Source organism: Zosterops lateralis (assembly GCF_965231275.1).
Source record: "Zosterops lateralis genome assembly, chromosome: 2".
In the NCBI taxonomy this organism is placed as follows: Eukaryota; Metazoa; Chordata; class Aves; order Passeriformes; family Zosteropidae; genus Zosterops; species Zosterops lateralis.
Genome location: NC_139763.1, coordinates 32,596,781 through 32,612,480, shown reverse-complemented (window position 1 = coordinate 32,612,480; position 15,700 = coordinate 32,596,781). Strand labels below are relative to the sequence as shown.

Here is a 15,700-nt window from a genome sequence, read left to right as displayed (position 1 = left end):
AGAAGTGAACTGCAGTGTGTCCTGCAGTCTTTGGGTCTCCAAATGTGCTATGGTCCTTTCTACATCCATGGTCTGAATTTTTTGCCAGTTGGAGCCAAAGTGCAGTGGAGGATAGTGCATTCTTGGGCACAGAGTTAGAGCAGTGACCAGGTGTGCAGTCACAGCAAGGACTGAGAAACTCCCATTTCCCACATTTCAGACAAAGCCTATACATGTTTCAAATGGAGTTGAAAAAAACCTCTGATGTGTGATACTGTAGTGATAGAGCTATCACCATGTACTATGTGTGGTCTGGTTTCAACTCCTCCAGCTGCTTTCTGACAGCTAAAACAGGTTTGAAATTGCAGTGGATTGTGAGGGTGGGGTTTTTTTTGTAAAGCTAACTACATTAAAAGTGATCATGTGCCAAACTCATCATATATGATGCAAGACTTTTCTCAGGAAGTATTTTGAAATAATTTTTTGTTTGCTAAAGGCCTGAATAATTAACTTACATGCTAGTCATTTATAGTTTGCTATTAGGAAAATCTAATTTGTTACACTGGAGAAGCGAAGCCAACTGAGCCGCAAGTATGGAATTTGTACTGTATTGTGTGGATTATTTTGAAAGCAAAATGAAAAGCTTTTCAATTAATACATAATGAAGGAATAAACAGATACCTGTTAGAGTGGCATTTGCCTGCCTAATGAATCAGCCAGATTACTAAATGCACATGGTCTTTAGGAATGAAAAAATATGTTGAACATTAGTTAGAGCTAAACAGCCTGTCATTAGAGGGGTAGGATTCCACAGCTGTTTCACACCCTCTGCTTTCTGTTTCCTTTTTGGTTTCTGTATATCCAACTGCCAGGATTGTTTTCTAGCGTTAATTGGCTTAGTTGGATCCTTCAATGAGGAAGCATTCATCTAAAATACATCATTTGGAAAAACTCTTACATTCTGTCTAAACCAGGAATCGGTCACTGCAGCAGATGGTGATAGGAGCAAGTGTTGCAGCAAGTGGGGGTACCCTGGTTTTCATACTGCATGCTGCATTGTCCTATCATGCAAAGAAGAAGGGACAGACTCCACAGTGATTTTAACACTAGGCTAGCAGTTAAGAATCTGGGTTCATGTCTCCACTCTGCAGCACAGGGCCCTGACCTTAAGCAAGCCTGTAATGCTCTCTGCCTTATCTCTGTGTGTAAAACAAAGGCAGGAGTGCTCTGTAGATGTGTTGTTCTGAGTACATTTCAGGTGTCAGTAACTGGTACTCACTAGATGTGACATTTTTGCTGGAAAATACTTTATTTGAAATTTGTGATGGAATTGACAGGAAAAAATTCTGGATTGTTTATTTCCTACTCAGATTTTAAGTGAAGACCAAATTACTTGGTTGATTTCACCAGGCAGAGCTGGAGAATAGTCTTCAGGGATGCACTGAATTACTGCAGATTCTAACTGCCTTTCAGAAATAATGTGATGATGAGGGAGGCAGTGCATTGTGTCACATTTCTAATTATGTTATCTGCATCCTCAATTAGATACTACCATTCAATTAATACTACAGTATATCTCCTGGTAATGGAATCATTTATTATTACTGAGAAAGCACAGCATAATATTAAAATCAGATCACATGAAAAAAAGTCACCATGTCCCTCTCCCTCTTTCTAAGCCACTTTTAACGTATGCGACGTTTGTCCCACTTTATTTTTACTGATAGCCAAACGCTTAGCAATGTACCAAGAGCCTGATTCTGAAGAGGAAGAGGCAGCCCCAAAAGGAGGAACTCTGTCCCAGCGTGACAGTATCAGCAGCCATCAGAGCATCAAAGTGATACACAGGAGCCAGAGCACCAAAACCCACCGGCGCACAGGGAGCAGAGCTGAAGCAAAAAGAGCAAGCATACTCTCTAAGCACACTGCATTCAGTAGCCCAATGGTAAGTCATGAGAACTAAATGCACAGTGTCCTGTATCTTGTAATATAGAAACATGTCCTGGAAAAAAAAAGGTAAAGAAATCTGTAGCACATTGTGTGACCTTATAGATTTCATCTTAGTGTTTTTACTTCTGTAGCCACAGCTGTTTGTACAAAAACCGTGAAGTGTTGGCATAGATCTTATCTAAATGCCTTGTCTTTGGGAAGAAGCTGAAGGTAAAGACAATCTGAAATGCTTGTTTCAGTTATAGTTTGATTTTGGAAAGAACATGTATGTCTTCCTTTTATCTACAGAAGCTGAGAATAGCATTGAGGTCAAGGATTCAAATTGTTCTTCATATGCCTCTTCTCTTTTGTCAGAGGATTTTAAAACTACAAGGTGCTGGGGTGGACACCACATATTACAATTCTTAGACACTATTGTCATACACCATAACATAATTTCTAGTGTGTTTCAGTGGTTATCTGTCGACTGCATGTGTTGTATTTTAAAAAGTAAACATCTTTACATTTCAACGTGTTGGTGACTTTAAGTCCTTAAGCTTCATTTGGTTTAGTTTATCCTGTTATAATTTTGTATAAGTTTTACATGACTGGAATGGTAATAAGAGGGGAGAGAAGCCAAGTTGTGTCTGTTCAGGGGATTTGCATTGTTGCACTGTTGACACAAATTCACCCTTAAAGGAAATGACAAATACAGTGGAAGATGCTGTTTGCACTGGTGGAACTTCTTGATTTCAGTCAAGAGTAAGCTCTTTTGATAAAATTCCAAGCTAGAATTTTTATACATGGAGTTCTGTTGTTGCTCATATTTATCAGCTGCTGAGCATCAAGACATAAAATTCTACTAAGAAAAGAGGCTTAGATCAGTTTATCTTTTAATCTTTTGTATCCTTGCCTCCCTCAGTGTTACAAAATATTAGAGGTTGCTCTGACAAGAATTATATTAAATGGGTAGAAAATACTGATGAAGTAGTTGAAAGGGTTCAATGTTTCAATATAAAAAATCCTAATGAATTAACTTCAAATGTGTGGATGACTGTTGTTCTCTAAGAAGCAATTGAAGGTGGTTTCATTCTCTTGTGCTGATGTAAAGCCAAACTTTAAATGTCATTGCTGTCTATTTTTTCCGCAGTTCTGGTCTCTGCAGTGTACCATTAGATAATAAATGTCTTGAATTAAACAAGAAAGAGGGAGGAAAATTATGTAACTCTTCTTGTTTCCAATACCTCCAAAGTAGATAAATATTGCTGCTATAAATATTTCACATAATTTCTACCAGAAGGCTCATTGTTAACTGTTTTTTGTCTATAACTGTGTTACAGTTCTCTCCACCTCTACTCCATGGTGCAAGGCCACCCCAAAACTCTTGATATTGACACTGTTTTTGATGCTTTACTTGCTTGTTGCTGCTTTGGAAATGTGTAGAAACACAGATATTAATCACTGGTATTTTTTACTAGGAGAAGGACATCACACCTGACCCCAGGTTGTTAGAAAAAGTGAATGAATGTGCAAAGCATCTGGAGGTCATGAGGAGCCATGAACAACCATTGACCCATCTGAGTCCAGAACTGTGTGATGTTTTTGACTTCTTCATAGCTTTAACTATATGTAACACAGTCGTGGTTACTGCACCAAATCAGCCCCGACAGAAGGTAAGTTAAAGAAAAAGTGAGTTCAGGCTTCTTTTGCCTTGCACTAGATTATCTTGTAAGATAGGGAAATGAAAACCTCCTGTTCTAGTGAGAAACAGCTAGAGCAGGTTGTGATGACTTGTAGAACTACTTTGTGACTGAGTGAGTTTAATAGTGCATTAGCTGAATGGAGTGTGTCAGCTATTTCCCTTGCCTCCGTGGCAAGATATGCTTTCATCAACAATTTCAAGATACTTCTGAAATTCTCATGATTTCTTGTACTGTAGCTTATTCATTTAATAAGCATAAATATGTAAGCATGTGTGGAAACTAATTGTAAATGTGCAAAACTTACCAGAAAGGGAAATAAGCTGTCAGTGAATAAATATTTCATATGTATGGATTAAATTAAGAAAAGGCTGAGACATTTTTTTAAAAGTTTTAAAAGAGAAATACACTTGAAAAACATCATTTAAAACTTTCAAATCATGTAAAAGATGCATCTTAAGCTCATTATGAGAAATAATGATCGTTAGTGCTTAAATTGGCCTTTAACTAGTGTCATTGATGAATGAGAATTTCAAGAACGCAATCCCAAGATGATCTGTTACACAAAACTATAATGGAATGTAATATTAAAGCTCGCCAGCAGCTGGAATTTCCATTCTGGAGAAAATTCTGCACTTTTCTTCTGTTCCAGATTGGAATAAAAAGTGAACTAGTCTGCAAAATGATGTGGTTTTGTGCCAAGGAAACATTTGGAGAATGCTCAGTTCTGCTGTTTCAGGAATGCTACAGTGTTACACAATAATATAATATATATTACTATGAATATGCTATTACTAGTAATGCTACTGTATCTTTAGAACAGATTTGTGTGAACTGAAATGAATGATAAGTCTGAAGCAAAATTCTTCAATGCTGTAAGAGACAAGAAATTACTTATCGCAACATGTGTCTTTTGAGACTATTTTCAGCATTGGCATATTCTCATTAAACTTTACTTTTACAAGATACTACCCCTCTCAATAGAAAAATACTACATTAACTTTTTTTTCATCACTTTCACTGAATATGCACAAAGGATGACAAAGTTTCATTCAGACTAATGGTAGCTTTTAGTATGCATTGCTGATGGTGGTGGTGCAATATTGATAGACTATCCATTAGTCATAGCTGAGGAGGTGAAAGAAGAAAAAGCTGTTTTCATGCAAACATATGTGCTTTCATACACAGGTATAATTCTGAAGTTCTAGTGAGTTTTTTGTTGTTGACTCAGTGTTGTCCTTTTACTTTGCTTTCTCAAAATACAAATACCATTACTTTTTGCCCTCAAAGAAATTTTACTCTTTAGTTGGAGATGCTTAGACTGACTAACAGTCTCAGAATTCTTGTACAGCTTTTCTTTGGCATTTGTTCATTGGTGGGTTTTGTTCTTCTCAAGGTTAGAGACCGATTTGAACTAAAATCTCCAGTAAAGACCATTGAAGACTTCATACGAAGATTCACTCCAAGTCGCTTGACCTCTGGATCTAACAGCAGCAGTTCCTCTAGTCTAGCTACAAGCAAATCAATACACAGATTTGGTTTGAGCACCCTTTCAACTACATCTACAGATAGCACTTTATTAAAACTGGAAGAGAAGCTGGCATACTCTGCACAGATGAATAACAATGGCTACAGCTCCCAGCAAGGCAGGACAGCTGTGGGGGGTGCACCTGAGGAAGGAGAACTCCGTTATGAAGCAGAGAGTCCAGATGAAGCTGCTCTTGTCTATGCAGCAAGGGCGTATAACTGTTCTCTGGTTGGAAGGCTATCTGACCAGGTATCAGTGGAGCTACCTCACCTGGGAACCTTAAGCTTTGAAGTATTACATACATTGGGCTTTGATTCCGTCAGGAAGAGGATGTCAGTAGTGGTCAGGCATCCTCTCACAGATGAAATAAATGTTTACACTAAAGGAGCAGATTCAGTTGTTATGGATCTTCTTCTCCCCTGCTCTTCAGGTACACTTCTTACTTACCTTTGGCGGGGTTGGGAGGCAGTTAGTTGCTGAAAACCTAATCATATCTTACTGTCTTGTCTAGCAAGTCGACTTGCCTGCTTTTCATTTTGTAGAATGGCTGCCATTACCTTCTTTTATAATACTTTGTAATTATTGCAAATTTTCTGTAGCAAATTACTGGTTCCTTACCTCACACAAATGAGTGAAGATAATTTCTGTAGATCTTCTACTAGTAAGCTTTATTTTAAAGGAATTTCTTGCAACTTGGCCAAAGAAATTTACAGTTCTTTAGAAAAACCTGCCTGGCAGTACTTGGAAAGTTGAGTATTTTATATGAAACTGAAGTATTTCTTATTGCTGCTTCCCTCTGTTTCATTTTTAAGTTTTTACATCCTTTTGCTGAAATATGTTGCATTAATCAGGACTTTTTCTCATGTTTAACTATGATGCTAAAGGGCAATGTGAATCAATCAGCCATCAAAACAGAAAGGTTGTGGCAAAAGATGGAGAGATGCTGTTCAGACAAGAAATCCTGGCTTCAGATACATAGTTGAATAGCAAGCAATAGACATGTAGCTGTGAACATGGAATTTCCCTAAAGCATGGAGAATTCTCCAGCACCCAAATGTCCTAGGAAGCAGTGACAACATTTGATAGCTAATTGTAATCAGTTGATTTCAAGACAAATCCTTTAAGTTTTCAGAAGTTAGAGGAGACTCTTGGGTTTCAGTTTGCATTAATCAGTTTGCATCTAATTTACTGTATTTTCAACACTGAATTTCATGCAGTGTTTAAAGATTACCTAAATATGAATGGACAGAGCCCCAAAGTGCTAGAGGTACTTCCCATGTTTCACTAATGCATTGACTTTGTGGTTACTTTGACATTAGCTGGAGTAAACAATTGTGAAAGGCTTATACTGTGTAATTTTAGTTTAGCGAAACACAGAAAAATGTTGGCATTAGTTTTCTGGTTTCAGCCATATAAATCAAAGCTGAGCCAAAAAAATTAAGAACAGCTTGTCCTTAACTAACAACAAAGTATTCATGAATAATTTTCTAGCAAAAATCTGATATCACAGAAGGCACATAAAGCACCTATGGAAATGTCTTTCCTTCCAAACTACTAATAGAGAATCCAAACTACTAATAGAGAATTTTTGCACTGAAAATTTCTAATACCTAGAAAATAATTATTGGAAATGAGTTCTCAGAATGAGAACTGAGCCTTTACAAAAGAACTTAATTTTTTTGCTACCATATAACAGACTGTGTTCAAAGCTGCAGTGTCAATTCACAGTAGACTCAATGGATCAAGGAATTTTCAGGGACATTTCAGGCAGGTCTGGGACTCACCTAGGTAAAAACAGTAAGGCCAGTTAGAAAAATTAAAAATTGTGACATTATCAAAGGTGATATATGTCAGAGAAGCAGAGTTCCTGAAGTTCACTGTGGGAATGAGCAATGTCTGTAGCTGAGCAAATACAGATTCCACCATCATTACAGGCAAGCAAATTGAAAGTGGTTCTGAAATTGTGCGGGAAGTTTTTTGTTTTGGTTTGGGCTTTTTGTTTGTTTAGGGTTTTATTTAGCCCAAATTGAACTTTGAGTTCTGGTGTGCTGTGCTTCTAGTGCAACCACTAGAACATCATAAGCAGTTCCCCTTGTTTTTTCTAGTCCTCTTAAGCCCCTTCTGGCTTCAGTAATTCTGTATGTTTCAGCAGATCTGTCTGAAAAACATTTGATATTTCTCTTGAGTATCTTTCACTCCTGGAACTGAATTTGCTGTCTCTGCCTGCAGTATCCTAGTGTCAATGGATGTAGAGGGAGCCTCAAAAGATTTATATTTTGTCGCTATTATCTCTATTCTGGGATCTGTTATTGGTGTTATCCAGTTCACTGGTGATGGTGGAACATGTGTGTGAGTGGAGATGTAATGCTACAAGGATTCAGTAATTTTAAGGAAATGACTAAAAAGTGATGGACACAATTAATCCCACAGCTTGGTTTTTGCTCTCTCAGTGCTTCAGGGACATGTGAACCGTACACTACTTAAACGTGTGTCTTGAGACTTGTGCTGTTAGACTGAACGACCAAGGCAGCACCATGTCTGTGATCTCCCAGTTCAAACACCATGTGACATGAAACAAAGATTCCTGTTTGGGAGAAAGAGTATTTTAGAATATGACAAGAAAAACAGCCTGAAATCAGTAGCAGAAGTATTTTGGTTTAGCTTCTTTGTGTCTTATAGAAAAATAAAAATCGTCATGAGCTTAAAAATTTAAAAAGATTATGCATTGACTCCATTTGCTCTGCCTGTATATCTTGTTAAGACTGTGGAACCTAGTGTGTTCTGATAGCAAACAGATATTTCCAAAAGCCTTGAAATTATTCCCAAGAGTGTATTGTTTTTACTTTATCTCAACAGTCGCCATGTTCATAAATAAGAAAGTTACTGTTTGAGTCAATACCCAGCTCGCACAGGAACTGTGAGCATAAATCATTGAGAAAACAATGACTGTGCTGGCTTTCCGCAGCTCGAGATTATGGAAGGAAATGAAGAAGCAGAAGGCCACTAGCTCTCTATCATTCTTCTGAGGAGACTTCCTTGCCGTTTTTCACTGACATGGTGCATGTGGTCACACTGCTCAGAGCAGACACGCATCCCAGATAAAAACAATCTCCATGACTGGGTTTTGTCTGCAAGAGATTCCTTCCCCTCTTCTAACTTCTGAGAACAAGATAGATCTCAGGGGTAGGACTGATGAGGCACATGAACTATAAGAGGCTTTAGCTGTCATTGATATGCGGGAAATGAGAACTTGCGCAGAAAATAGTATACACATCTCTACTTGTAGAGAGTTGCTGTCTTTGTTCATTGAAGGAGGTATGAGCATTTGGCATGATCACTGCATTAGCACCTGTGATATTCAGACAGATCTGAAGTGCTGAACCTTAAAGTGATAGAAAGAATTAAACCTTAAAGGGATAGAAACAGCTTTTGATGTGTTTAAGCACCTATTAAAGTTTGCATTATTTGAAGTCAGTGAGCCACTGAAATAGCCACTCCCCTAAGATAATTTCATGTGGGATATGCAAAAAAATACTGCATTTTTCTCTAGAATATTAATGTATCATAATAAATTAGGAAGAATGCTTGCCTGCTTTATTTTTCTAAAGTTAAAAAACCCCTCACTAATACAAGGAGTCTCAAAGAAGGTTTGCTGCAGTACCTCTCCCAGAAAAAAAAAATCTTATGTAATACAGCAGTCACATGTGCCAAAAAGGTTATAATGCACTAATAGAAAAGTAGCAACATGAAACTGTGTTAGGCTGCTGGTTCCTTATATGCATATTTCCATATATAGTATATGAAAGGGCTTTCCAATTGCAAATAATACTTGTAGGGATGTCCTTCTGGAATAATATATCTGTATTGTCTCTTTGAGACAATCAATGGTGATAGCATAGGTGGTATTAATAGGTAGATGGAGAGGCCCATGAGAATATTCTTACCAGTCAGTCTTCACCACATGATCTTAATCAGATGGAACTGAAATGAACATATGCAGAAAATACCACCGTCTTCACAGAATCCCTTAGGAACAACTGTGTACAAATGCGCCCAGATGTGCAGACCTAGAGAAGATAGAAAATTCTTTAAAGGTGAGGAAATAGCTGTACAGTGAGTAAAATGTTCTGATACATGGTTGGGATAAATGGAACAAAACCCAGGATATTTGGATTCCAAGCTCACAGTTCCCTTATTCCTACAAAATCAATACCTGTATGTGTTTGTGTTGGAGCATTTGAATGCCCAATTACACACTCTGCTGCTGTATGAAGGTGAAAGTGCTGAATACTATGTAACTTTATAGACAGACAGATATATGTATGCAGTCAACGTATAGCAAGATCAAATTTAGTATGAGTGCACACTGGGTAAATGGGCACTGAAAAGTATAAATAGTAAGATACTTATGCCATCTAATTTATGTACCTGTATTAAGTGCTCAGTATGATGGCATAGTGCCCATAGGCTCTCAGTATGAGAGGTGAGCACATTCAGTGCTGAACTGAGTATGTAGTAGGTCTCTTGAGGTGCCCAGGCTTCTGCTGAGGAGTGGTCACCTGAATCAATGACTGGTTATTGTGCAAGTACCAGTAACTCAAATACTGCACTTAGGAACAGCTCCAATTATAGAATTATATCCTGATATGATTCTACATCCTCCACAAATATTCAGTCTTAAGTAAAAAAAAGTATATCACATCAGGCAGTAGGAAAACCATTCTCATTCAGTGGTTCCAATCTAAAAATTTACCCCCTTGTATATTTACTTAAGTGCTAACCTTGAAATTCATGTTATTAAAGATTATTACTACAGTACATTTTTCATGAACTTGTCTCAATCCTAGATGATTAAAAAAGATGCATTACTGCTTGTTTTTAATTTTTGGAGACATCATTTCATGTAATAAGATGAAACAAAATGTCCTGCCATCATATTTATTACTCTATGTTGATCACAGAGTGAGCACACTGCACCAGTCCCAGGTAAAAGGGAAGAACAGATGCTCAGTCCTCATTTTGAGTAGTTACACGTGGCTTTAAGTGAAGAGTGAAGCTAAGTGGAAGTTTTGCTGATGCACCCAAGGTAAAAGCTAGCTGTGAGGTCTGCAAGTGCAAATTCTTCTCTAAAGGAAATCACAGTCATACCCAGAACTTCTTGCGTTGATTCAGGCTGATAGGAAGTATCAGTACAACAGTAACGGACAAAAGGACCTTCATGCTCTTCAATATACAAAACAGAGCACTGTTTCCACTTCTTTCAAGATATTAGCCTTGGTGGAAGACTGAGTGCTATTTTTAAGTGTTGTTTTTCTGCACATGAAGAGCTGTGAGGAAGTGGAAAAACATTTGCTAGTAGCATACTTGAAATCATGCTTCTATTTCTGACAGTAATGTTTGCTGTGAAGATTATCATGATTTCCTAAAATATTCAGGCAAAAGAAATACTTAAGGAGTAAAACAAAAGGTCTTTCTCACTTACATTCACAGTGACTTCTTTGAAGAAGGAAGACAGAAAAGAGAACAAAAAGACTTTTTTTTTTTTTTAATGGAATGTTTTCCTTGAGTTTCCCAGGAAATATCAACACCTCTAAAAAAGTATCAGTTATAAAGTGCTGGTACAGTGAGTACTGTATACAACTTTTATTCTCTGAGGCAATTCAGCTGCTGTTATTTTTCAACGAGTAATTTATGGTTTTATTCTTATCTAGATGACCCTCGGGGCAAACATCAAAAAAAAATCCGAAGCAAAACCCAGAATTACCTTAACCTTTATGCTGTAGATGGGCTGCGGACCCTCTGTATTGCAAAAAGAGTAAGTAAATGCAGGCTTTCAGTTTGCTTTTAAGGAGAGTCTTGACAAAGATTACTGAAGATATTTATTATTTTATTGTTCTTGATTCATAACTTCTTTTTCATTTTATTCGCTAAAGTATGAGTGCCTTTTCATCATATTGACTGTGCCCTCACATACTCTTTGTAATAGGTTCTCAGCAAGGAAGAGTATGGATGTTGGTTAAAAGCTCATTTAGAAGCAGAATCCTCTATTGAAAATCGCGAAGAACTGCTGTTTCAGTCAGCACTGAGGATAGAGAAGAATCTGCATCTGCTAGGTAATGAAATGAGAGCTGGACATGAAATTAAAATGTGATAAAAATTCTGAAAGCTTGGCTATGAAATCCATTTTTTCCCTTAAATTGTTTCTGACAGTATAGAAATTGGCTTCTGTGGGACTTTATCACGGCTGTCATGTGCAGCACTACAAAGGAATAGGATATAATTAACATAAAAGACATACCCTGTTTTCCTTGCTCCTGCCAACATTTTATCACTAGTGAAATAAGTGGAGTAATACCAGGGATGAATTTGACACAATATCATAAATGGGAACTGCTGCCCTAAACAAGAGGACTTGGCCCAAGCTGTCTACAGAATTTCATTAGTTCAGTGCTGCTTCAACAAGTCAGAGACTTCCCTGATTCCAGGGGCCCCATGGATACACCTAAAGCAAAGCCCACAAACTGCCATCTGTGAGAGGCATCAATATTCATATAGATCAGGTGCAGCACATGCAGTCAGGACCTGTGTATTCTGTGGCAAGGGGGTGCAGTTAAAATCAGTGTATGTAAAAAATATTGCAAGAGCTAAGTCATAGTCTTTTGAGTTGAGATATCGAAAGCACTGAGATTCTAAAATGTATTTATATACACTGGTACTCCATACATCCAGATGCTTTCCCTGGCAAAGAAACTGGGACAGCCATAACACTGTGGGAGAAAATGACCTTCAGTAATTACCAGCATGTTTGTCTCCTGGAGACAGATCCACCTCACCCAACTTTTCATGCATCTACTACAGATCTCTAAGGCTCAACATAAAACCAATGGGGAGACAAAAAAAGTATAGTTCATTTGGTCTGACTTAGATCTCTGCTTTAGGATTAGATGGATCATGCTCTTGAAGTGTCTGGTTCTCTTTCCTGACTTAAAGAGGGGCATGAGAATTCGGACCAGAGTAATCAATCCCACCATGGGTGTACCTGTTGGCTCTGGCTGCAGTCTGAGGTAGAAAGTAAAAAAAAAAAAAAAAAAAAAAAAAAAAAAAAAAAAAAAAAAAAAAAGTAAAATTGAGCTGCTAGACAAGTGAGCTCTGGCCAATAGTAAACTATCAGTTCAGTCATTCCCCAAGAACCTCATACTCTGGTTTGTAGCTTGCAATGATCAGTCATCATAAGGTTGTGGGAATAAAAATTCAGTCTGGAATATATTTTTCTTTATTTTGATACCGATAGCTTTCCCAGAATTACCCTAAGAATGTGTTTTCATGTAAATGACTGGTGGTCAGACTTAAGGGGACTTATATCGTTAATTGTTTTTTTCCAAGGAAAAAAATAGAAGAAACAATTAGCTAAGAAAAGTTTATTTTGTTTTTCCTGTTGTTCCAGGTAACTTGCATGTCTGTTACTTTGTCATTTGCTAGTGGCAGGGCTTGCATTTCCTCACTTTGAAGTGTCTCTGACTTTTAGTGGAGCACTAATGTACCAGTGGTGAGGCTGAGCTTAGTCCTGAGTGGCGTTTTGCCACTTTTCATATATATGAAAATCTTCTCATTCAGTTGATTCATGTAAGCGTAAAACAGATACCCAGTCTCTTATAATAGGTAGAAAGTTGCATTGAAAGCATGAAAATACACATTTTACTCTCATATCATGGTCAACGCATTTATGGTTTATTCTCTGCTATATCTCATTTGGACACTAGTGTATTTCTGCAAGAGCAAAGACCAGCAACAAGACACAGAAAGGTTTATGTTTGCAGTCTAATCTGCTGTTGCCTAGCTGAAGTCCAGCTGTTATTCCTCTTCAAAAGTGGAATTTCTAGTGACCCATTCTCTCCCTGCTGAGAAAAGGCAGTTAGGACCTCTAAGAACTGAAAAGGTCTCCAAGAACCAGTAGCTTCTCTAGCAACATTCAGCAGAAATGATGTAGATACAGAGCATAGAGACAGTAAGCCTTGTGAACCTCTGGGACTAGGAGTGACATCTGGTTGCTTTTGACATTTTGAATTCTGAATTTGTTGTTTATTGTTGATGCAACTGTTTATCACAGCTACTTTCCTTTCTTCCTCCTCAATACCCCCAAAAAGCTGCCCAAATCTTGCAACCATTGGTAGTTTAGCTGTCTCCCAGTAAAAGTGGCTAGTAGTTGTTTTGGGTTCTGTTTAGTTTTTTTAATCTAAGCTTAAAATTTAAGGGCAATTTTAGGTGTTCATTTAATATAGAATATTTTGGTTTTTTGATGTGCTTAGGTGCAACTGGCATAGAGGACCGTTTGCAGGATGGTGTTCCAGAAACCATTGCAAGCTTGCGCAAGGCTGGGCTGCAGATTTGGGTTCTTACTGGAGACAAGCAAGAAACAGCTGTTAATATTGCATATGCCTGCAAGCTACTAGATCATGATGAGGAAATCATCACTTTGAATGCTGAATCACCAGTAAGCAGATCCAGTATACAAGTTGACTAATGAACTAGTTTTGCTTTACTTTCAACGTGTTGAAAGTTTGATTAAAAGTTTTAATTAAAAGCAATTAAAATTTGATGGGTTTTTTTCCTTTTCCTCTTTTTTTTTTTCTTTTTTTGCTTCTTTTCCTGCTTCATCTATAATTTCCAGGTAGGACATGTCTTTGAATACTTTTCAGTGAATCATGCTTCTAAACCATAGCCTCATGTATCATAACCTTACTGAAAACATATAACTATATGTAGTGAACTCTACCATGAATGAAAATATGCCATACTGGCATAAATCACTTCCTTTGGTATGCATTCTCAAAACATCCCTATTTCTCCTTATTGACACTAATGGGTCTAAAAAGCAACCTGTTTTTAAATACATGTTGAGAAAGAAAGCAATTGATAACCTGTTTAGAATTTGTGCTTTATTTTATGCCACTGAAATGTAGTATTTAGATAACTCAGTCATTCATGTTTTCTTAGGTGGTTTTTTCTCTGGAGATAGAAGCAATATTTAAATTTGATGCTAACAGTGAGAGGCAGAAAACCACACCTACAGTAATGCCTTGCTTCCTAACAGACCTTTTCTAATCCTTCTGAATTACTGATCTTTCCTGTGTTCAACTTGTTGCAAGCAGTCACAGAGAGTTTACTGATACAATCTAACATACAAGCAACCAGACTGATAGTGCTGTAGTCCTTTTATGGGGTGATAAAATTGGACTTCAGATCAGCAGAGGAGAGGTAGGCCATCAGTATTCAGCTCCAATTTCTTTCAAAAAGGAAGAAAAGATAATGGATTTTCTATTCTTGGGTGTATCAACTGAACTGGTAAATTAATTTTCTACGTTTTTTTTCTTTTTAGTCATACTTTGCTGTAAGACCAGTAGCATTTCTTTTAAATGTTCATATATTCTCAATAACATCTTCTAGTTGAGTATGGCTAGGAGAGAGATTTCAGCTTAAATAACCTTTAATTTGCCTTCAACAATGCATAACTCTTTGATCTGAGTTGTGGGCGTATACATCACCATAATGGTGTTCATCACCATACTTAACTTGGTACCAATTATATATCATTTCCCAACACTGTTATTCTGAGAAGGAGCTAAAAGAAATTAATTTAGCATACAAAAGTGCATGTTAAAGAAGAATTAGATTTTAAGTCTTTCTACTCTTTAATGTTGTCATACCTTCTGCAAGAATTAAGTGTGTTCAGAACAAGTAGAAGATTATTTGAAATTAAAACTTTAACAGCATAGCAAGTAATCCATTCCCCATATTTGTTATGTCTAAACATACAGCAAACAGAAGCCTTTGAATACATGTTCTTTTCTCTCAAGCATTTCTATTTTGAATTTTTTTTTCAGGAGACATGTGCTATCTTGCTGGAACAGTGTCTGCAATGCGTAGAGTCTAAATTTTCAAACCCAATAGACGGAGCTACTGGAAACGTGACTGTTGGGTTCACCCCTCTCTATCCACCCTCTTCCTCTGTGCTTTCCAGCTTGGGCCTAGTCATTGATGGAAGAACTCTAGCTTATGCCCTGGAACCTGCGCTAGAAGAAAAATTTCTTGCACTGGCCAAGCGGTGCCGTTCAGTACTGTGTTGTCGCTCTACCCCACTCCAAAAGAGCATGGTAGTGAAACTAGTCAGAGACAAACTCAAAGCAATGACCCTGGCAATAGGTAAATACCTCAGTTTATACTAGCCCACCCTGATGTATACTGTGTCTTGAAAATTTTGATGTTTTTGACATGCAGTAGGACCCTCTCAGCTGCCTCATAAATGAAACAGCCTTCCAGTTTTGTCTGAAAACATGTTGGACAATTCCAGTATATTTATTCTAACATATTTACTCAAAACCAGGATAGAACTCTGGATTAGTATTAGGGATTTCTTCCTACAGAGGTTAGGTAATCAGGACCCAGTTATGCTAAGAGGTTTTGACATGTCTGAACACAGCTGTGAAGATCTGGGTTATCTTATGCTGTGCAAAACACCATTTTGCAATCACTGTATTACACCCAAAAAAATTGTGCTCAGTGCTGC

At 37.4% G+C, this 15,700-nt stretch overlaps 1 protein-coding gene across 1 annotated transcript in view; it reads left to right on the top strand.

The window, feature by feature from the left end:
- ATP10A (ATPase phospholipid transporting 10A (putative)) overlaps positions 1 to 15,700 on the top strand; it is a 117,582-nt gene that overhangs the window by 87,424 nt on the left and 14,458 nt on the right. The window contains exons 8-14 of the mRNA XM_083854852.1: positions 1,707 to 1,924; positions 3,387 to 3,581; positions 5,005 to 5,566; positions 10,848 to 10,951; positions 11,123 to 11,249; positions 13,443 to 13,627; positions 15,018 to 15,336. Of these exons, the coding sequence (XP_083710978.1) occupies positions 1,707 to 1,924; positions 3,387 to 3,581; positions 5,005 to 5,566; positions 10,848 to 10,951; positions 11,123 to 11,249; positions 13,443 to 13,627; positions 15,018 to 15,336 (1,710 nt within the window). The remainder of the gene's footprint in view (positions 1 to 1,706; positions 1,925 to 3,386; positions 3,582 to 5,004; positions 5,567 to 10,847; positions 10,952 to 11,122; positions 11,250 to 13,442; positions 13,628 to 15,017; positions 15,337 to 15,700) is intronic.